Genomic DNA, 23752 nt, shown 5'->3' with positions numbered 1-23752 from the left:
CTACGGAGCACGGCTCTTCTGAAAACGGTGTACTGTAGTGCTGTTTTGGGTTTCTTTCCTGTTTTGGATTTTTAATCTAGGTAAAAAGGTAACTTTCTAGATTTAAAACAGCCACCAGAAAATATGTTTTGGAAGTAATTAAAAGTCAATAATTAGTTTTTAAAAAATCCAGTAAAGACTTGACACAGGACCTAAGGGATGCATTTATCTGCTGTGTGTGTGTGTGTGTGTGTGTGTGTGTGTGTGTGGCAGACATGACAGATCTGTGATTAATTACAAAAAGCATAAACATCAAGTAACATTTTATTTAAAGGTAACAGAATAATCATTGCCATTGTTGACAGACTGGCGACCTGTCCAGGGTGTACCCTGCCTCTCGCCCCAAGACAGCTGGGATAGGCTCCAGCGCCCCCATGTCCCTAGAAAGGATAAGCGGAAGCAAATGGATGGATGGACATATATTGAACAGAATATTGCACAAAGAAGGCATCACTAAACGATCAACTTCACCCAGCACAGAAAATATACATTTATTTAACGGTTATAAAACAGCCCACAGAGCTTTTACCATCAGAGCTTCCAGTGCAGACAGCTAATTAACCCTCAACCCTGAAATAATAAAAATAATAAAAACTAATCTTCTCAGGAAAAAGCAACTCAGACTTTGGTTTTTTTAACCTCATGTTTGTTTTACTCCTGGACAAAATGAAATCATCTGAGAGGAAACATGATTACAAACCAATCAGTTTCATTCAGATGAGTCCTTTTCTGATACTGTTTAAGTGAACAACTGTTAATAAGTTCAAACTTAGCTTGGTTAAAACCTTGAAGTTTACTGACAACCAAATAAAATTACCTGCTAATTAACTATCTAAACTATGTTAAAGTTAATATAGTTTTGCATGAAAACATGATTTGAAATATATTATTTACCAATTATGTATACTGGGAAGGAAAACAAAATACAACAACAACAAAAAGCTAAATAGAAAATTAAAATAAAAGTTTTCCATCAGTGCTAAACTCCATAATACCAACTGAAAGAAATGCATTTCTTAATATATGTATACTGTATTTTTTGGACCATAAGGCAGAGCGGATTATAAGGCGCATTAAGCAAACAAAACAGTCAGATAAGTCAAACTTTACTCAACTCGTTCTTCTTGCTTCCTCCACTTCCCTACTATTGATTCATTAATGTTGACTTCTCTTGCAGCTGCTCTATTCCCACGTTTTACTGCATGACTGATAGCCTTGACTTTGAAATCTGCTTCGTAAGTATGTCTCTTAACATGTGCCATTTTGTGGTCCTTATACACACAATACGGCAATATTATGTTGAAGCACCGTACGTATCACTCTGCGAGGCTCCCAACTACGGTAGCCATAATGCTCCGACAATCCATCAAGCGGTGGGGCTTCGTAGCTTAGCAAAGTCGTACTAAAACATTTCTTGACACATTTTTGAGCGTCGTGTACCACATAAAATCGGTTCGAGATCAGTAAGATCAACCAGAATTCATACACAAGGCGCACCAGATTATAAGGCGCATTTTTGAGAAAATTAAAGGACTTTAAGTGCGCCTTATAGTCCGAAAAATACGGTAACTGCAACACATTTACAAAAGGACAGGCAGTTAACATATCACCACAACCTCTAAAATTGTTCGCTTTGGAAGTCATGTTATAGATTGTAAGTCCCTGTGTACACGCTCAGTAGCTTCTAGCTCTACAGAGGTTCGACTGTTTTAAAACACTGCGAGCAGCTAAGTCATTCCTGAAGGTAAATGGGGCAGCCATTTTTTATGGAATGACCCACTAGATGGAAACAAGCTATAAACTTAAGCAAAGTCCAAACTAGGGTTTCCAAACAGCTGGTGCAGCAGTACAAAATCCAGTTACCTTTTTTTAAATTTGCTCTTTTCATTAAAATATACAAAACTAATCAGCCATTCTTGATGTTATCTGAAACACACCAATATCATCAAGGCAAATGCATCTTTAAAGAAGTTGGATCCTTTATTTCAGGTTTAGATATTTAACTTAATATTTTAACCTTTAAGGGCTCCTTTTGGACAATTAAAATACGCCTGATTGCAGTTTTACTTTAAAAATCTGGCACCAACCACCTCATAGATAGTAAAATACAAAACATTTGCTTGTCTTTTGGGAATTGGACTGAGTTTTCCTTTAACCCTTAACAAGGAAGCAAAGCTGAAAGTACTTCCTAGTTATGTGTTAAACATATTCTCTGTTCTCAAGATCCTTTTTGATGGCTTTTTTAATGCGGTCGATTTCATCTTCGTCTGAGCTGTCATTGTTCTTCTTTTCACTGTTCAAATCTTTTCCATCCTTCTCTTTCTTTTCTTTGTTGTCTTTCTCTTTTTTCTCACTGTCCAGATCTTTGGTGGTCTTCTCAGAGTCTTTTTCTGGTGAGTTGAACTGCAGCTCTTGATGTATTGAGTTCAGCTCCACCAGACCATCGTGCAGCTGTTGCGCCACCTCCCTGATTTTGGCAGCAAACTCTGATTTTGCCCCTTTCTTGAGTTCTTTGGAGTCTTTGGACACAAAGTAGATATCCATAACTACAAAGAGTCCACTAAGCACACCGGTTGCCATACTAGCAATCTGGACTGCTCTGGCTGCGGTGCTACCTGCTACATGGGCAAACTGGACAAAACGCATGATCTCATTGGCATTGAGGAGGATCGCCTTTCCTGCCATGGCGCCATCTTCATAGAATCTGCTAGTAAGTGAAGGAAAGTCCTGATTGTATGCGCTATTCTTCATCTTGATCAGATCGAACCTTCGCAGGTTCTCAATACCCTGTTTGATGAACGTCAGGCACTTGTTGATGTCTTCCATCTTCTCCTGGTAGTCCTGCACAATCTTCTCCACCTTCTTGCGGTCCATGGTGTTGTTGACCTGGTTGGAGATGCCGGCACCTGCTGATGTCAGACCGCCTGCCGCGGCAATGCCCAGTCCCACTGCAGTCACAATCAAGGAAGTTCCCATGGTGAAGGGAGCCAGGGCGAGGCCAGCAACAGTGGCGACGCCCCCAACGGCGCTGGTGGAGCCGCCTGTGATTTGAGCGATCTTTGTGTTCTTGCTGAACTTGTCGAGCCCATCAGCGATGCTGTTGAGGTCAATGACATGCTTCCAGAGGCTCTCTGCCCGCTCCGTGAACAGTTTGTTGAAGACTCTGATGCCCTTCTGCAGCTTCTCAGCGGTCAAAGCAAAGGCCCTGAGAAAAGAAATTTGAGTCCTATTATACAAAGTAACTCCATCAAAAAAGGCCATTTTGTTAATTAACCAAAATATATATATGATATTTAACTAGTGATTTTGAGGAAAGCAAAATATCTTGTTTCTCAAAGCATGACAAAACATCAAACCTTTTTTTTTAAAGATTATTCACACCACTGTTTTCATTGGAATTGATTATTGATTATCCTTCCTCAGGAGAAAAGTTAAGTGTTGTCGTTTCGGGGTATGAGCTTCTTCAGTTCTCCATGGTGGATGTTTATGATGCAGATATATTATACATTTTGTGTTATCCAATGGTGGGCCTAGCAATATTTGAGAAGCTCCAGAATAACTTTTTACATTTTATTCACATCACAATATGATAACAATATGGCAACAAAGGAAGATACCAAAGCAATATTTTATATTCAATTCTTGAATCTTAGCCATCAGAGCAGACTAAACCTTCTGGCAAAGATAGCAGGCGACAAGGAATTAGCAGCCTCGATTTAATGGTTAATAAGGAAATCAACATAAAATGCTACCATCTTCTTAAGAGACACTGCAAAGACATTTTAATGTGCTGCCTCCCTAAATTGATGCATTTAAATCAAGATAATATATTGTAAAAACAAGTATAGCAGAACAGACCCCTGAAAGACCAAAAACTGCATTTAATGAAATATAAACACCTATATTAAAGCATATTAAAGCTTACTTGGCCTCTTCTTTTTCTGTCATGTCTTTATGTTGAGGTGGGTCTTTCCATTCTGAAAAAAAATAACAAAATAATGATTTATCATCATTTTGTGTATCTTAGTGGCCCAAAAGTATGTGAATGCAAAACTATTACACTCATGCATGATATTAATCTGCTGCGATAACAGCATCAACTCTTAAAAAAGGCCTTCTACCTGATTTTAACATCTGGCTGAAAGAATTTGGTTCCATTTCACCACAAGAACATGAGTGAAGTTAGTTTCTAATGCTGAGGGATAAGAATTACTCAGCAGTTGATGTTTCAAAAGGTGCTTAATGGGATAAGTGGTTAAAAAAAAAAAAAAAACCATTTCATTTTCAACTTACGCTCCACAGTTTCCCACCATTCCATAAGATCCACATCCTGAAAGACATCATCAGGTTCCATGTTTGTTATTTTTGCTTTCCAAATAATGAGTGAAGACCCCATTAAAATGTCAAAAACCTACATTACTATGTTCAGTTGAGGCAGTGCCAATACGGTAGTCCTCTAGCTGGTCAAACACAGACCTGTTCGCACCTTCACTCTGAGATGAAAGAAATAGTAAATAATAAAATGACATATCAAAACACCATTTTAATCATAATTACTTCAACAAAAGATTGTGTCTGTAGTGAAACTGAAAAAAATACACAGTACTTGAGCATGAATGACATTATCATGCAACACATTTGGTCAGTTTCATTTTTTACATGGCTGTTGCGCATCTAAAGAGGAGGAAGTTTTTGGTGAAAGGGATTCTGGGAATAGTGACTTATTTCTGCTGTTTTTGCAGAAGTTAAAGGACTCAACAGGGGAAAAAGGAAGCAGAGAAAGAAGTCTGGGCATATTGTAGCCTAATCTCGTCGCATCTTCCATGGCATAGACATGCACAAACATTTTGCGGCTGTTGTGTGTGGGTTTCATGTCAGCACTGAAAAGGGGAAAAACATGTAGACCACAAGTGAGTCTGTTGGAAGGTGAGCAGACACTCTAGAGACAAGTTCTGCAAAGACTGTAAGTTTTTGTTTTCAGAGTGGAAGAAGGAGGCATTCGGTGACAAAAACAGGCTTTTTGTAATGGTTATTTGTAAGTCCTGAACAGCAGTGGTTAAACCAGCAAAATGTCAATGTAGTGGGCAAAAACAGTGAGACTCTGAGATAAAAAACAAAAGAGGTTAAAAAGTTGCTTTTGGTTTTAAAGTTTGATGTGCGAGGGGTTGAGAGGGAGAAGGAAAGAAAAGAAAGAAAGTTTCTTGACATATTATTTTGATTATATTGTCTACCTCTGCTTGGGCTGTTTCTTGTGCACGTCTCTGTATCACTTTGGCCTGAAATAAACAAACACAGACACACAGTTCAATCGTTTGTAATACCAACACAGGACTTATCTGGATGTTTTATGATCTTAGACATAAAATAAATAAATCATTTAAATAAGTAATTTTTCTTCAAGGAAAAAAATAGCTGAAGAAGGAAAAAAACATACAATTTTTTCTTCGGTATTCAGGTTTAAGACTAGGTCAGTGAATTGCTCAAGAAGGCAGGCCATGGTAATTCATTTATGTAAGCTTACCTGCCAAAACAACACAGAAATAATGCTTTGCTTAAGAACAGCAGAGAAATTTGGAGCTAGTTTGTTTATTCATTTCTCAAATAAATAAATAAACAAATTCTGTTTGTGTAACAGTATATCAGAAGATTTTTTTTTACCACCTTAATCAAAATTCTTTATGAGCTCAAACGGAGTTCAGTGCTCAAGATTTTAAGGGAGAAGCAATTTTGGAGACATCGTAGTTAGAGCCAAGTTACACTGTTCTATTTCTGTCTTTGGGTAATTTTTATGCCATTCAAAGCTCATGCAAGATTGAAAGCCTGGGGGAAGCTTCACCATTTGTTAATAGCAGAGGTCACTGGGGTAGTTGAAAAGCTCCCTGATCGGCCACCAGATACAGGCTCTGGACCAGGTGTCTCCAACTCCAATCCTACTGGAGTAGCCCAGCTATTGTCCTGCAGCTTTCAGATGTATCCCTACTCCAACACAGTTGAAAATGGTTGCATTACCTCTTCAGCATGCCATCACGTTTGGCAATAGCCTGGTAACAAGCCATTCATTTGATTCAGGTTTATTGGAACAAGGATGCATCTAAAAGCTGCAGGACAGTAGCTCTCCAGGACTGGAGTTGGAGACCCCTGCTCTGGACAATGTAGGGCTGTCTTGGTTGACGTGCCTCTTTAATTTTGTGTTACAGTGCTGTGGTGGTTTTCAAAAAGGGGTTTGGAGGGTATGGTCTATTTATTGGGGTATCACACTGTTCATCCACCATAGGACAGTTTATGTCAGAATGCTACACAGGCTAACTGTCAAACCTTGGATTTAGGAGGAGGAATGCTTATTCTGTCCTGGACATGAAACAGTAGACCAGATCTTTACTATCGGACAACTTCTAGAGGGATCGTGGGAGTTTGACTTAGAGTCTATATGTGCTTTTTAGACCTGGAGAAAGTTTATGACTGGGTTCGTCTCGGGAACCTGTGGAATTCTTGGCAGTATATGGTTTCAGGTCTGTTGTTACAGGCATTTAGATCTTTGGGAGAGCTGAGAACAGTCAGTCCCTGGCACAAAGTCAAGCATATTTTCAGCTTGATGCATGCTCAATAATCTATTTAAGTAAATCTCAAAAGGTAGCGCTTTCAGTGGGAGAAACGTTTCGTTACTCATCCAAGTGACTTCTTCAGTCTCAGCTGACTGCAGGTTTCCCCAATCTTATAAACAGTACATTTGCACAATGACTGAAACCAGCCAACTGAATGAACAATGGGCTGTGAGGTCAGTTCCTTGATCATTAATATGCAAATTTTCATGACCATTGATCAACAACCACCAATCAAAGACCACTGATCATTGATCAAAGACCATTGAGCAATGGCCATGAGTACCATTCACAGAGAGTTGGGGAATGGCTGCAATCACAGCAACCACTGGAGCACAAACTGGGTGTCATCAGGACACTACAACATAGAGCGAACACCATCTCCACGGACACAGCGGCCAGGGAAGCAGAAGAACATCACATCAAGAAGGCCCTGAGTAAATGTGGTTACCCCATCTGGACATTTGTCAAAGCTGGCAAATCAAATTCAAGTTTTATTTGTTACACACACAACTATACACAGTATGACATGAGGTGAAATGCTTGTTGCTGTGCCCGACCATTAAGTGATAGTAAGAATTGACAGTAATATTTACAGATTAACTTTTTACAGCAAGATGTGCAAATAACAGTTTACATAAGAAATTATTAATAAAAGGAAATTATAAATTGTAAGAAGTGTGCAAAAGGAAAAACCAGAGTGCGTGTGGAGATGAGATGTGTGTGAAAGAGTTCAGTCCTACACCTGGTTCGGTGCCCGAATAGCCTGGGAGAAGAAGCTCCTGCTCATTCTCTCTGTTTTGGCCTTAAGGGAGCGGAAGCGCTTCCCAGAACTCAACAGTGAGAAGAGTCCATTGTTGGGATGGGAGAGGTCCATCAAAATCTTCCTAGCTTTGGTCTTGCACCGCTTGGTGTAGATGGTGTCGGATTATAATATTATTTTATGCCATGTTAGACCCCTAATTAAAGATTGTGAATTACCATGTAGTTTTAGTTTGAATTATTCTCCTGAATTAGAAGAAGGTGATAACTATTACATTTGGTAAATTGATTTGCATTACATTAGACTGTTGATTTATTGTGAATGAATGATATTGTTTTATGATGCATTATACTGCTGAGTTATAAGAAATACTGTTTGCAGAAAGTCATCACCTTATTTGTCTGGTTAGAAGAGAACAGAGCATACTGCCCCATCTCAGCAGGAGCAGATAAACAGGGAGCCAAGGTCGTAGCTTAGGCGCTGTGTGAGAGAAAGAATGTGAATGTTTAGGCTTTTATGATTAGGTGGGGGCCACTAGAGGCTATAAGAGTTTGATCAAGGCTCCACCATTTTGAGATCTGATGCTGTCTGCTGTATGGTGTCCATCTCCTACGCGTGTGTTCATTAAATCATCGTTTGACTCAACCCGGCCGGACCAGTGTTGTTATTTTGGTTTTCCTCTTGTATCCATCCCCAATATTTGAATCCGTAACAATGGACAGCAGGTCAGGAAGCTCTGATCGAATGATGTGTTCGGCCGAGTGCACCACTCATTGCAGATCTCGTCTGTCCTGCTTGGTGCTGCTCCCAAACCAGGTGCAGATGTTTCCCGTCAGGACGCTCTCAATGGTGCAGGATTAATAGGTTTTAAGCACCCTCAGTGGCAGATGGAAGTCTCTAAGTCTTCTGAGGAAGAAGAGACGCTGGCGGGCTTTCTTAACCAGGGTGTTAATGTGACAGGACCAGTGATGGGAATAACGGCGTTACAAGTAATGGCGTTACTAACGGCGTTTCTTTTTTCAGTAACGAGTAATCTAACTAATTACTATTCCTATCGTCCACCTAAGTGGACACGTAAAAAACTCTTTGAAAAGTACATGTTTAAAAAAATGAAGTTCAAAAATCTTTTTTCATGCCTAAAGATGAATAAAAATACTTAAGAACAAAATCCTGATTGAGGTTGTCATACTTCATGCATGAAAGGGTTAAACACCAAAACATGCTGCGCCAAAAAGTGATCCACCCCAAAGATCGCGTCCCTCAACAGAGTAATATAGTATTCGCTGTTAAGTGCCAGGAGGATTGTCATTCTGATCATTAGACTTCTCTAATGATAATTACCACAGAATAAATGGGTGGATATGCGTTTCGTAAAAGTGGCATGTAGCATGATGTCAGGTTGGATCAGTCTGCTCAAATTTTGGTTTCTCCAGCTCAGTGTCAGCTCCACAAAAGGTACAGAGCCATTCTCGTCAACCCCCCACCCCCCTCCCCCCCCAAAAAAAACAAACAAACAAAAAGAACAACAAAAACTGACTTATTAGTTTTTATGAGAATGTCGGGGAAAGCTTTGGTTGTGTTGTGTAAATGTTGCATGTTTGAATGTTACCTTTACATCAGGCATGAACGGGTTGTGCTTCTTTTTTTTCTTGACTTTGGTCTAAAAGAAAAAAATAAAATAAAAAGAAAACAGATCTCAGAATTATTGTAAAGGTCAAACACTGAAATTCTCCTGCAGTAAAATGAATAAATGTTTGTGCCAACTTAAAAAAAAGCTGTTCATGAACAGAAGGAATGTAGCTTAACGACCTCCATTTCCTCCTTGACCTCTTCTTTATTCTTTTCCTCCTTGGATGCAGATTCCTCATCTGCATTCAGCCCCACATCATCCGATGCAGCCTGAAGTAAATAAGAAAAACAAAACAATAAAAAGGTCAACATGAGCATGAAATAATAATCATCACGTCCTGGTTTTTGTTAGTCACAACCGCAGACCTTTCTATTTCTCTACTGATGAGTATAGATATAAAAATAGATATGTGCCATGTGTTTCTTTGTTTTCTTATCTTTAGTCTAAAAAGAAAACAAATAAAAAGGTCAAATTATTTTATTTTATTTTCTCCTATAAAAAAATAATTATTGCATTATTTTTATCACTTAAAACACAAGAGTAAAAATGTAGAAATTAGGTTAAAACCTCTTTTTTCCCCTTGCCCTCCTCTTCATTCTTTTCATCTTTGGATGCGGACTCTTCATCAGCTTTGAGCCCTTCATCATCAGTTGCATCCTGAAGTAAATAAATAAAAGTAAATAATAAAAACACAATAATGCAAGTGAGCCCAATGAACTAAATACACTTACCAGCCTGGTAATGAACAATGTAAAATAAAACACAAGTCTGGTGTATGACGGCTATCGCTTAGCTGCCGAACGTAAATGTGCAATAAATGGATTGTGATACTTGTGTTTTTTCACTTTAAGTCTGTGAAAAAAGAAGTATCACGTTCTGTTCTGTTTTTTTTCCAGATGATCCGACACTGCTACAGTAATGTTTAGGTTGGGGAGGCCAATCCATGGCTGATACTGTTTCACTGTGTGTTTTTTTTATTAAAGTATGCTATAAACTTTATTAAGATACCAAAACTATCAAGCAAGTAAAATATCTGAATAAAGTCATGACTCCTGAGTTGGAAACTTAAAGTGCATCTTTTTAGAGGTTCCCCCACCAAGGCTTAAAATAAAGGAGGGGCTGAGAGGTGCTTTCAGGGGGTTTTGTCCCAACACTATAGCCCCTTTTCCATCAGTACCGGGTTCGACTCGGATTGACTGGTTTTCCATTACAACCCAGTAGCACCTTAGCTGTGTCTCAATTACTAGGCCGCATCCTTCAGAGGCCGCAAGTGAAGGCCTATTATGTTACAGGGACGTGACGTAGGCTGTCCCAATTCGAAGGCTGCTCCAAATGCAGCCAACAACTGTGTCCTTCATTTCCCCGGATTTGAAGGATGGGTCGGTAGTATCCTTCGTGGCCCAACCTATCCCAGAATTCATAGTGCGGCCCAGCCAATTCCAGTTTCCAACAATGGCAGCAGCTACTTCGTTTTAATATTACTCTACTCCAGCCCACGTAGACCGCAAATGTCGGGTCCTTCGAAGGATGCGGCCTAGGAATTAGGACACAGTTCTTGTTTGCCTGCTTGTTGTCATAGCAACGCGTCTGAGCATGCTATTGTTGTTTTTCTTACTCATTTTATGTATTTTCAAATGTTTCAATATTGCTACTGTTGTAAATTCTGCCACAGGCGACTTTGTTTTAGGTGGAAAGGTGAAATAGTAATTAAGTTGCTTTTATTATCTTTGATAAATGATTGACACGACACATAATGTATAACACGAGCAGGCAATGAAACAGTATTAGTATGAGCAAAAGACAAGGTAGCGAAGGGGTTAAAACTCCACGCGAGGAGTAAAAACCACGAGGTGTCACAATGCAGACATTTGCATGTGTTGCTATGACATGAAACACTCGATAAGAAGGAAGCAAGAACTTGAAAAGTTAGGATTAGCCACCACAAATACTTTAGGTTTGTTTTCATCGGCATGTAGCAGCACACAAGCTTTTATACCATACAGTATAAAAAAACCCCAAAAAACCCAACAACCACAGGCTCACACACGTCATTCTATTTAGATCGGTCCATCTATATAGATATGTATTATTTTGAAAACCCAAAAAACTGGCATATGCAGAGGGTCTAGTCTGACCCACAATGATGACAAGACAAATGTAACGTTTTGCCCTTCGGAGGGTTCTTCTCATCATCGCCGTCTTTGGCTACAGCAGATTCATCTCCTTTCACACCTTCTTCACCTGATGGTCTCTGCCGCAAATTAAACTAATCAGTTAATTGCAATGTTTTTTTGTATTGTGCAGGAACGTACTGAAGTAGCAGATAACGATATTATGAATCGGTTAGCCAAACATTTGATCAGTTATATCTGATCCCACAGGTTTGCTCACATGCTAAAATGAAACGTAAGGAGAAACTTCAATTCTTCACAAGAATAAAGACGTCCATCCATCCATTTTCTTCTGCTTATCCAGGAGAGAAGAATAGACATTTCTGGCTAATTTCATCTAAGTTTTTCATCTTTTTTTGTAGTGGCGGTCAGAAAGAACCATCCGTCATAGTCAACTTCTGATAATCAGTTGATAATCAATACTTGTCTAAAATAACATTAAACCCTTTTTTAGAGTCTAATCATTGTACTGTATGAAAATGTTAATACCTGTTGGTTGTTCTGCTCTTGTCGACTGTGTCTAATTATTCTGTTCAGCTCCTGAAATTAAACCACAACAGTTTTCTAAACGATAAGGGTTTAAAGTAGTGCTTTAATACACATCATCACAGACAGAAACTATTCCCTAAACTCAGGGAGCTCACCTCTTCTGATGGTCGGGCAGGAACTGCAGGAGGCTTTGCAGGTTTTTCTTTCCTCTCTCTGGAGGTCATGTCTTTGCCTTCCTGTACAGGACAAAAATAAAATACTTGTTCCAAAGCTGAAACTGAATGTGAAACAGCCAGTTAATGCCAAGTACTGGCTTTCTATTTATACAAAGCAGTGCATTTTAAACATTTTGATTCTTTTAAAGCCACTCAAATGATCTAATCTGTATTGTAACAGCTTCCCTCAAATATAATAAAACTATGGGCAATTAAAGCAAAACCTGAGAAATGCAAACCGTACGTTGTTATCCTCACTTCTTCTTGGTTTTACTTTGTCATGTGACGACGTCCCCTTCACCTCCTGCTCAACGAAATCACATCAACAAAGAGAGCAGAAGTTAGAATATTCCAACAAAGACCACACGTCACACAAAGAGGCAGCGGTGTTTGACTGCATGTGAGCCTCCTGAGTTGGTCTGGATGGGACCAGGATAGCTGCACTCCTTTCCCTTCTTTCGTACTGGTTCATGTTACTGTTGACCTCACAAGGGCACATACACACACACACAAAAACCCAAAAACAGATGCAGTGTAACTGAAGGCACTAGCGCATGACGACAGGAAGGTTTGATAAGAGGAAGTCATGCAGGGAGGAGAAGAAGGAAGTGGTGAAAGGTATGGAATAAGAAGTGTGAGTATTTTTGACTGCATGTATGTGGGTGGGTAATTTGAAGACTCACGGTGACGCATTAAATAGACTTACTGGTTTTGATTTTTCTCCCACTTCTTTTTCATTCTCCTTGAGTGTTTCTGCATCTTCTGTGTCTTTCTGAACAAAAGGAAAATAAATATTGGGCTTATGAATATAAAAATGAGGTGGCACTTTCATGAAATTAGGGAACCAAATGGAAAAAATACACCCCACACCAGCACTTTATGTAGTCTGCAAAATCTGTGGGATAAATAGTACCATCTACACCACTGCCACCATCCCTAATGTGTGTAAAACATCGTTACTGCGAAAAATGAACAATCACCACCATCACCAAAAAACAGCCACGATTACAAGTGCCTCAGTAACACCTTGACCAACATCAAACATATTTAGCAGTGTAGTTACTTTTTGGCGGAAAGATATCAGTTTGGACATGGCTCCAACCACGGCATTCTGGGAGGGAGAAAACATCAGGAGAATATTGAAGCTTAAAGTTAATAAAGCGTTTATTCGTGTGGTGTCCGAGACTATATTTACAGTGACTTGCAAAATATTCGGCCCCCTTGAACTTTCCCACATTTTGTCGCATTACAGCCACAAACATGAATCAATTTTATTGGAATTTCTCATGAAAGACCAATACAAAGTGGTGTACACGTGAGAAGTGGAACAAAAATCATACATGATTCCAAACATTTTTTACAAATAAATAACTGAAAAGTGGGGTGTGCGTAATTATTCAGCCCCCTGAGTCAATACTTTGTAGAACCACCTTTTGCTGCAATTCCAGCTGCCAGTCTTTTAGGGTCTGTCTCTACCAGCTTTGCACATCTAGAGACTGAAATCCTTGCCCATTCTTCTTTGCAAAACAGCTCCAGCTCAGACAGATTAGATGGACAGCGTTTGTGAACAGCAGTTTTTAGATCTTGCCACAGATTCTCGATTGGATTTAGATCTGGACTTTGACTGGGCCATTCTAACACATGGATATGTTTTGTTTTAAACCATTCCATTGTTGCCCTGGCTTTATGTTTAGGGTCGTTGTCCTGCTGGAAGGTGAATCTCCGCCCCAGTCTCAAGTCTTTTGAAGACTCCAAGAGGTTTTCTTCCAAGACTGCCCTGTATTTGGCTCCATCCATCTTCCCATCAACTCTGACCAGCTTCCCTGCTGAAGAGAGGCACCCCCAGAGCATGATGCTGCCACCACCATATTTGACAGTGGGGTTGGTGTGTTCAGAGTGATGTGCAGTGTTAGTTTTCCGCCACACATAGCGTTTTGCATTTTGGCCAAAAAGTTTCATTTTGGTCTCATCTGACCAGAGCACCTTCTTCCACATGTTTGCTGTGTCCCCCACATGGCTTGTGGCAAACTGCAAACGGGACTTCTTAAGGTTTTCTGTTAACAATGGCTTTCTTCTTGCCACTCTTCCATAAAGGCCAACTTTGTGCAGTGCACGACTAATAGTTGTCCGATGGACAGATTCTCCCACCTGAGCTGTAGATCTCTGCAGCTCGTCCATAGTCACCATGGGCTTCTCGCCTGCATTTCTGATCAGCGCTCTCCTTGTTCGGCCTGTGAGTTTAGGTGGACGGCCTTGTCTTGGTAGGTTTACAGTTGTGCCATACTCCTTTCATTTCTGACTGATCGCTTGAACAGAGCTCCGTGGGATGTTCAAGGCTTGGGGAAATCTTTTTGTAGCCTGCTTTAAATTTCTCAATAACTTTATCCCTGACCTGTCTGGTGTGTTCTTTGGACTTCATGGTGTTGTTGCTCCCAATATTCTCTTAGACAACCTCTGAGGCCGTCACAGAGCAGCTGTATTTGTACTGACATTACATTACACACAGGTGCACTCTATTTAGTCATTAGCACTCATCAGGCAACGTCTATGGGCAACTGACTGCACTCAGACCAAAGGGGCTGAATAATTACGCACACCCCACTTTGCAGTTTTTTATTTGTAAAAAATGTTTGGAATCATGTATGATTTTCATTCCACTTCTCACGTGGACACCACTTTGTATTGGTCTTTCACGTGGAATTCCAATAAAATTGATTCACGTTTGTGGCTGTAATGTGACAAAATGTGGGAAAGTTCAAATACGAATACTTTTGCAAGCCACTGTAGATCTCCAGATTTATATTCTGTGGAAGCCTTATGGCCACAGTGGGGTGGCATTCCTGGTTTTGTTTTGTCTTAGTCCTTTTTTAAAATGATTTTTTGAGGGGGACGTTTAAGCCTTTGTTGAGACAGGACAGTGGAGAGAAGACAGGGGAAAGACATGTAGTAAATGGCCTCAGGGCACTACCTTTATAAAACAGGGGTCACCTCCTCAACCCAGTGAACTACACCCGCATCTTTTGTTGTCCTTTTTTTTTTTCTAGTGAGTGAGTTGTTGTAAATGAAGGCACAATAAATGACAAAAATGGTTTGAGAACACTGAGTCTGGCTGATTATGGATATTCAAGAAGTTTTGTCTCAGCAACATTTAATTTAAAGACTTAATGTAGGAAGATCTCAACAAGCCTGACAGCCTATGGGAACAACTGCTTGTCAGAATTAAAAATGCACTTCACTCATTCCCATATTTACATCAATGGTGGTGAAACTAAACCCAACTTTTAACTGAATGAACAGGAAGCAGCAAGCTTCCTACTAAATAAGACTTCCCCTCAGTGTCTGTCAAACGTAACTTGAATTAAATAAAGTGAGAAATGTCAAACAAATGTACTTTAAACAGGGAAAAATATCTATAACCGTACCTGCTTATGGCCTGATTTCTTGTTGCTGACAGTTAAATCTTCTTCTATTGAGCCTGCCTCCTTTTCATTCTGTACAGAACAGACAGAAATCAACGGATGAACGTGGCTGTACAATCCTCAGATTATTTCCCCCAAAGAGATAATCAAGAGCATCCTTACTTTGTTTGCATATCGAAATGGATTCAGCTTCGTCATTCCCCCAGCCAGTCTATTCTGAATATGAGGTAAAACAGAATTTTAAATGATGATGAAGATGAAGAAGAAGAAGAAGAAGAAGGAGAAGAAGAAGAAGAAGAAGACCCAAGCATTAACACAAACCTGAGTGGGCTGGTTATTTCCATGGTCCACTTTCTTCTCGTCATTGTTGTTAGAGCTTTTCTCCTGTGGATGATGCCAATTTTGATTGAGTTAATGTCACAATAACCCGCTCACTTCGATCTTCTTCTGCTATCCAATTTGCTGTGGCTTCTTTCCGCGTCAGCACCATGGGAAGCAGAACTTTTGGCTGCTCTGCTCCCAGGCTGTGGAACTCTCTACCCTCAGATGTAAGAAACATTGGTTCTTTCTCTCAGTTTAAATCTCAACTCAAAACCCATCTGTTCAAATCAGCATATTCACTGTGAACCCACTGTTTGTTAATTTTATCTTGTTCTTTTGTTTTTATTGTTCTTCCTTTTGTCATCTCTATTATGTGTTTTATTGTATTGTTAAGTGTCCTTGGATGTCTTCAATAATCATTTTTAAAATGCTTTTGAGGCATTCACTCTCTCCGTGCCTCATATATTTTAAGCGACCTCTCACTTGTTTATCACTGTAGAGCGTGCTCTTCATCATTTGACTGAAACCATTATGAGGTAAAACAAAAACAGCTACCGTTTAGAGTAAATCATCAAGCCAAACTGTTGTTTTTCTTTCTTCAAAAAAATTAAAACATATTCGTGCATCCTCTGATTAAGCACGGGGAAAGGTTAAAATAACGAGGTCAGTGTATATCATCAATCACTGTGAGGCAAAATCTCAGGGTTAAGGCTCCTTTAAAGACAGCTGAAATTCAGCTTGGTGAAACAACCAACCTCCTTGGTTTTGGGCTTCCCTGTGGCAGAACTGTTCTCCTGTGAGTCTCCTGAGTGGTCAGTCTTTTCCTTATCCTGGTAACATACAAAGTATGTATATCACAAACTAGAAAGCATAATCACATGTGCATCACACAGGCAGGTAGAGGACGTGAAATGACGTGATATTACTGAGAAAGGAAATAACCTGAGAGGAGGAGGTGAAGGGACTCCTCAAGACCTTTGCAACGCCACCCTGACAGAATTCAGAGCAGTTAAGGTTAGAAACTGATTGTATTTCCTGTATATTGTAACAGTAACCTTATCACTTACTTTTGAAGACTTCTCCACGGCACTGTCATTACCAGCAAGGAGTTCATCATCGACAGACAAATCATCCTTAACAAAAGGGTAATCAAACAAAAAGGTCAGTCAGACAAAAACAGCAGTGTTAACTCCAAAACAACCCAGTATCAAAATGATTCATTGTTAAAGTCATACAAGCAATGTCCTTACATTTGAGCCCTGCAACAAATCACCAAATCACTTTTGAAAATAAGACAAAAGCGATCCATATTTTTTTTTGTGCCATGCTTTGTGTCTGGCATAAAAAAAGAGCATTTGGGGGTCGACTATATATAGTCTTAAACATGACTGGAGTGACAATTAGTGACACTTGTGTCACCTTATTTACTTATGATAGCTGACTTTTGTTTGGTTTTGGTTTTTTTCAAACAGGGGAAAAAAACAACTTACCTTTGTGTGGTTTTTGTCATTGCTGCCAGAGAGATCATCTGGTGCAGCAGAATCCTCCTGAAGGTCAGAAAAAAAGTTTAAAAACTTTATCAACTACAATACTCATAACAGTCCAGAAAATAAACTGTAACATTGTTATTAATCTCTTACCTGAGGGTGTGGGGATTTTTTAAACATACTGCTACTTGTCTCCTAAAGAAAAAAATCAAATAACATTAAAATTTGTGTTTGGCAAGGATTTGACGCTGCGCACTACCTTAACAAGAATCACTCGGAAGCATCACGGCGCGGTATGGCTTACGGCCATACCACCCTGAGCACGCCCGATCTCGTCTGATCTCGGAAGCTAAGCAGGGTTGGGCTTGGTTAGTACTTGAATGGGAGACCGCCTGGGAATACCAGGTGCTGTGAGCTTTGGGGTGGCTTTAGCTCAGGAGGTGGAGTAGGTCATCTACTGATCGGAAGGTTGGTGGTTCGATCGCTAGCTCCTCCAGTCTGCATGTCAAGTATCCTTGGGCAAGATACTAACCCCAAGCTCCTCTCTGATGCATCCATCGGAGTGTAAATGTACTTAGAAAGCACTATGTATACAGAAAGTGCTTGTGAGAATTGTGTGATTGGGTGAATGTGGTACTCTGGGAGAGTAGAAAAGCACTATATAAGAATCAGTCCATTTACCATCACTATTTTTATTTCTAGCTGCTTATAGGATGAAAGCAAACTTTAAAACCAGTTGCTGCAGATGGAGGAAAAAAAACTCACCTTAGTGTTGCTGTTCACTGGCAGATTGTCATTGCTGCCTATGATCTTAACGGTTGTGGACAAATCCTCCTAACAAGAGAAACAAAACCTTTTGACCACTTAATATGTATTTCAACACAGGTGAAACTAAGAGGAGTGAGACCCATTTTGGAGTCCTTTTAAAAAGAATAATTAAAATTCTACTTGTCATCCACCTGACTCCTAAAAGTAACAAAAAGAGATGTGCAAAGATACATAAAGAGTATAAAAAACACATTTTTTTAAGTTTTAAATGAATAAAGTAGCAGTTCCTTTGTTTAAACTGGTACATCAGTCACATGGACAGGGAGGGTTCAGCGCCCCAAACATTTGCCAGCACTTTTTCCAGATAGCTGATGCAGGTTTTTCCCCCCTCGTACAAACACACACAACAAAAACCTGTCCACTCAGGCACATTGCTACTGTAGCTCAAAATCACCAACGTATTGTAAGTCACTAATAAAGCACATTTGGATTTTCCAGGGGATGATACTAGAAAAATCACACATAAAAGGTTTTAACAGATAACCATTTCATAAATCTCTGAAAAACATGCTCTTTCCCAGTATATATATCTGTGCTTGAAGTGACATTTATCAGGTCCCTTTTTCCTTTGGTGTTTGAAGTTACCATTAAGATTCAATCAAATTCATTCATTCATTCAATTTGGATACTTTTTTGTATTATGAAGTGGTAAATGCACTTTTAATAACAAGCGACAGAGGCGGTTAGTTAACTGGAGAAATAATCAGTAGAAGGAGGCATTCACTATACTGTTATTTAAATGATAATATTACCATTTTTATTAAGATGTATTTCTTTGTTGCATTTTTTATGTTGTAGAGTTTTGATTGTATCTGTTGTAGAGATTTTGACTAATGCTTTTTGATGTTAGCATGGACCTCTCGTCGATGTAATGTAGTTTTGTTAATAAAGACATAAATGGGAACTTTAAAAGGGAATCTCAAATTGCTGTTTGCTGATCAGACCTACCTTTGCATTGGTGTCCTCAGACAGATTGTCATTACTGGCTGAGACGTCCTTTAGATCCTGAAGCACACAAGAATGCACAGTAAATAACAAATAACACAATAATATACAGTTTAGCCAGTTAGTCATTAGTAGCATTTCCTGCATGAAACTCCAGTGAGTGGAGGACATGTAATAAAAGATTGTGTTTAACCTGCGAAGACCTCTGCACATGTCTTGGTTTGGGAGATAGTTTCTGTAATCCACCCAGCACACCTGATTTATCCTGAAGAGAAATGTACAGAAAAGAATTTCAAAACATAGCACTAGGTAGAAAATCCACAGAGATTACATGACTTTTGATAGTCGTTGTTCTCTGTGAAGTCCAACTAAAACCAAATCATTTATAGGTATTAAATATTTAACAGTCCAGCTTAATGATTGGCTAAAAGCAAATCCTAGCAGCAGCTATTTCAATGAACCACATTGCAATGTTTTTGTTTGTTTTTTTAACTCTGTTTCATTGTAGCTTTGAAGATTTTCCCCAGTTACAAGCATTTAGTGGAGTTTTGTAGTTATAGTTTATACATATATAAGATCTGCAGATAGTTAAATAGGGACAGGATTGAAAACTAGCAATTGCTATAAATTCTGCACATCATCATTTCTATGCTTATGTTAAAATACAAGCAAAATTTGAATTAAAAAAATATGTATATCACAGAAAGAGAGCAAATTTACCTTTGACTTGCTGGTTAAACTGTCATTGCTGGCAGACAGTTCAGGATTTTGTAATGTCAAGGCAGCCTGCAAAAACAAAAAAAGGTGGTTTTGGTTATATGAAACTAAGGAAATTAAAGCCACAAAGGCAGAAAACTTTTATTCCCGGTTATCTTATAAATATTTAAAAACATTACCAACAAAACAAAAAGAAACCTGAAGGAAAAGAGGAAACAAACAGGAAAATATTACTTTTATCAATGAATGTGGTACTGATTATCCAAACTTACTGTTAGGGCTTAATCATTTTTTTTTCTTCTGTATACAACCTTAAGAACTACTTTTGGTTTAGAGAAAATTCCTGTGGGATAATTTTCATTACATTACTTGTTTGGGACATTCATAACATAAAGTTTTGACTTGACAGGATTTGCATTTGTAGTATAATGTCATGTCTGATCCTCTTTGGCAGATTTTTAGGCATTCCTTTAAGCATTCCAGCATAATTACAACCACAAATATGAATAATAATAATAGATTTAATAAAATTACTCACTGAACTAATGAAAATATCCAATTAATGAATAATATGATTCATTAATTGGAGATACAAGTGTGTAATTATTTTTTTTAAAAAGTTGCTTTAAATGTAATTACAAATACATAAATTTGACTGTTTCAAGTTAATTAATTAAAATTAGTTACAGCTAATTGCTGCAATCTGTTGGAAGTCAGTCCTCGATCCAAGCTTTTGAAAAGACAACAAAATAAATAAACAAATAAGCATAATAAGGATAATTAAAGCCGCAACATTACCTGTGCAGATGGAAGCAGTTCTTTAGACTTGGAGGATTTTTTGAATATCCCACTGAATAATGAGGCTTTTTGCTGATTGAAAATTAAAAAGAGAGAGACATTCATTTACTGAAATCCATCTCAAAGAAACATTGCCATTAAAAGATGTAAATCTGCAGTATAAAAAGATGCCTCGCTGATTACAGCTCTGCTCTCAGGACTCAAAACTGAAAAGATTTTAACTAATGCAATTCTTACTAATACACTTACACATTTAAGGGTCTCACTCCAATCTCATGTTTGAATTTAAAATCTGGAATTGAAGCTGATTTCATGTCTGGACTTGGAAAACATCATGAGTGATTTTTATATTTACAGCATGCGTACGTACAAGTTAAAAGTGGACCACAATGCTTCTGGCTTCTGACCACTTAAGTGAAGCAAAGTCTTCCTTTGGGCCTCACGGTAAATTTGCCGAGCAGCTCAGACATAATCAGATTGTTTAATATTTATATTACAGGTGACATGTCAGAGAAAAGTTATTGATTTTCTGTGTTTTGAACTACTTTGTTTAGTACAGAACTTCATACTGTCCAAGTTGTGCATTACACTAATAGCACATAAACCATAAAAGTGTCAAAAATCAAATATACTATAAAAAAGGCTTTGATTTTGAAAGAAAAAAGTAATAATAAACAAAAGAATTAAAAAATTACTAACAGTTTTTGTTATAAGTTAAATTTATTTTAACTTAAAATCTTTATTAAGTAATTTGTATGTATCTATATCGAATATAATGGACACGCATGTGCTAGTACATTAAAGACTAGAATGTGAATGTACTACAACTATATCTCAACCAATCGTGGGAACATGCACAGTCACTGCCCCAACTTGGAGTTTTGAAAAACTCTGATAAGGAAAATGGGCATTATTTTACACAATAAAACACTAGAGTCCGAAAACAAATATAGTGCTTGATATGAGCCCAGTGGATCTACTCGAATGTTCTGGCTGAAGAAAACAGCAGGCCTGGAAATATTCTTCTGCGTCACAGGAAAAAAGAAAAAAACATGTTTGTTCATTATTGTGAATGTGCTCTTTGTAGATTAGTTGGGGCAAGGTCCTTCTGGGCAAGTCATGCCGTCTTGGTGACACATTCAGGCAGTTATTTATTCCAGAGGGAGGATATTATTCCAAGGTCAGCTGTTGTAAGAAACTGGCTTTATTGGGCATGACGCAGGATCATGTATCATACAAGTGCCACCTTTTGTGATAGTCACCATAGATTTGGACTGCTATTCTTTTAGTTAAACATCACTAGTTTAGTGAATGGTACATACTCACTGGGGTGATGTTAGAGGACATTTAAACCAACGTCTCATAATTGTAGGATCAGGGCAAAGAATTGATTTAGAACAGTATCACGATATCTTGCACGGAGATATGGTATTGATGCAAGGAGACCAAACATCAATATTTTATTAAATATATTAAAATAGTACTCTGTGGATACTACGAACAAGAGGGCTCATTTTGGCTGACAGACAACTGGTTGTATTATGGTGTATTCCTATAGAACAGAAAGGTTGCTGTGTATAAATGCAACAATTCATGTGAATTTCTGTTAAATGCAAATTTATGTCCACATAGCAAGATATGATTTTCAACAAATAGTTTATATCTAAATTAGCAGAAACAGATTGTATGCAGTTGCCAACTTGACCCTGTTCAGTTGCAGACTGATAGCAGACTACTGTCTTGGTGTGCTTAACAATCTCTCATGTAAAAAAGTGAGAAAACTTTTGAATTAAAAAAAAAAATCATATGTCTGAGCTTTGAGCAACCTAAGCAGATTTTCTTTTACCTTTACTCACTATTTTTAATGAGTTTTATGAGTTTGTCCTAATGGACAAACCTTAAAAGTATGGGAGTTTAACAGCGAAAGGCAGAGTTAACGAGGGATCCGGAGGGTTATTTTCGCCTTCGATCAACCCGAGTAAGTTACAGTCGCTTAAAAATAAACCCTTAAAGTAACCTTGCAGGCGTTACTTTGCGATGTCTCTTTGCGATGAAGAGCCAACGTAAACTCTCCGCATACTTATGCGTCTGTTTGCGGTAGCACAGTTTGTGGTAAAAGTCAGTCAAGTGTTGAACATGCTTACCGGCTGACTTCAGGAAGAAACAAAACAAACGTCGACAAACTAAAGTTGTACTCACAGAGACAGCTCCTTCATGACACTCCAGGTCCAAATCAAGGTTACCGTACCGCTCCTGTAACAGACAGGAGGTTACATATTTACTGTATTAACTCTAGTTTTATAAAGGCGTTCACCATAGAGGGCGAGACGTGTAACGGCCACCGTACCATTAACGTACCATTACAGGGAACTGCTGTCTCCCTTACGGTGAACTTGTCCCGTTTGTTGTCAGAGGTTAACGGATATAAATATAAAAGTCCCGCTCCTCAGAAGGACCTTGTGTCCTCTGCTTGTTGATACTGTCGGTTGTTTTCACTCAGCGAGCTGCGCAGGTCAGGATCCTCCCTCCTTTGTAGGAAAAAAATTACAAAACAGAAGGAAAAAGAAACTGGCTGGGAGCCACTCATCTGGGAGCGGTCAACCCGATTCTGCTGCATTCGGGAGCAGTTCGGAAATTCCCCTTACAGCCTTAGGGTATAAAAATACAACTAGAAGGATATCAGCAGGTTAAGTACTTAAGTTAATGTCTCTCAAATAATTGTGAAAAATTGTCTGTGTACTAAAAATAAAAGCACCTATTATACTATCAACAGCTGTGGCAAGCACGCTTACTGTACATTTTAACCTTCTTCTTAATCAATATGTGACATTTAAAGCTACTTTAAACAATGTTTGGCGTTTTAGAATTTGTGTAAATTTACACAAAATATAGCTCATTAAATACCGTGCGTTTTTTTTCAAAATTAAAACTTAGATACATTTAGAGAAAATCCCTTCAAAAAGTATAGTCTGTGTTGAAAATCATTAATACCGACACCACTTTTGATCCCTCTATATACTGACTCTTTGAGAAGGTCAAAAGAAGTCACTGTACAAACATTAATTAAAAATATCCGGGGGTCTCTGCTAGAATTTCCATTAAAACGTGAGTAAATAAAATGTTTGTTTTTTTTTAAATAGGTAAAACAACTGTGAAATAACAAGTAATTAAAATCAAAACAAACAACCCATATCTGCTATCATCTAACGCTTGAAGAACTGTCAAGGGAAAATCATGTAAACACTTGAAAAATATGTAAAAATATTTAATAAAATATACACCAAAATACCCCAAAATAACACAATGGGAAGAATTTAAAAAAGACGCAAAC

The 23752-nt window shown here is 38.5% G+C and overlaps 1 protein-coding gene and 1 non-coding gene across 3 annotated transcripts; one reads left to right on the top strand and one right to left on the bottom strand.

Annotated features, from left to right (window-relative positions):
- Positions 1-285: 285 nt before the first annotated feature.
- apol1 (apolipoprotein L1) lies at positions 286-23037 on the bottom strand. 2 transcript variants are annotated; one of them, XM_087831631.1, is made up of 27 exons: positions 22769-23037; positions 22621-22674; positions 20422-20493; positions 19627-19692; positions 19100-19171; positions 18910-18966; positions 17899-17967; positions 17287-17328; positions 17137-17193; positions 16714-16779; positions 16589-16636; positions 16402-16476; positions 15647-15709; positions 15488-15541; positions 15329-15397; positions 12613-12678; positions 12151-12210; positions 11847-11927; positions 11692-11742; positions 9599-9688; positions 9211-9300; positions 9011-9061; positions 5271-5315; positions 4455-4532; positions 4333-4369; positions 3965-4016; positions 286-3244 (listed from the first exon to the last, which is right to left on the bottom strand). In XM_087831631.1, the coding sequence occupies exons 1-27, from the start codon at positions 22769-22771 to the stop codon at positions 2239-2241; spliced, it is 2574 nt and encodes an 857-aa protein (XP_087687757.1). In that variant the 5' UTR covers positions 22772-23037; the 3' UTR covers positions 286-2238. The 2 variants fall into 2 exon arrangements, with proteins under 2 accessions (XP_087687757.1, XP_087687756.1); XM_087831630.1 differs by having other exon boundaries at positions 22780-23036.
- On the top strand, positions 17432-17550 carry LOC118454280 (5S ribosomal RNA). Its single transcript, XR_004843678.1, has one exon. It is a non-coding gene; the product is annotated as a 5S ribosomal RNA (ribosomal RNA).
- Positions 23038-23752: the final 715 nt, after the last annotated feature.

This window comes from Neolamprologus brichardi, chromosome 18 (assembly GCF_056152115.1).
Source record: "Neolamprologus brichardi isolate AB-2024 chromosome 18, ASM5615211v1, whole genome shotgun sequence".
Taxonomy (NCBI): Eukaryota; Metazoa; Chordata; class Actinopteri; order Cichliformes; family Cichlidae; genus Neolamprologus; species Neolamprologus brichardi.
This window is presented reverse-complemented; position numbering and strand designations above follow the sequence as displayed.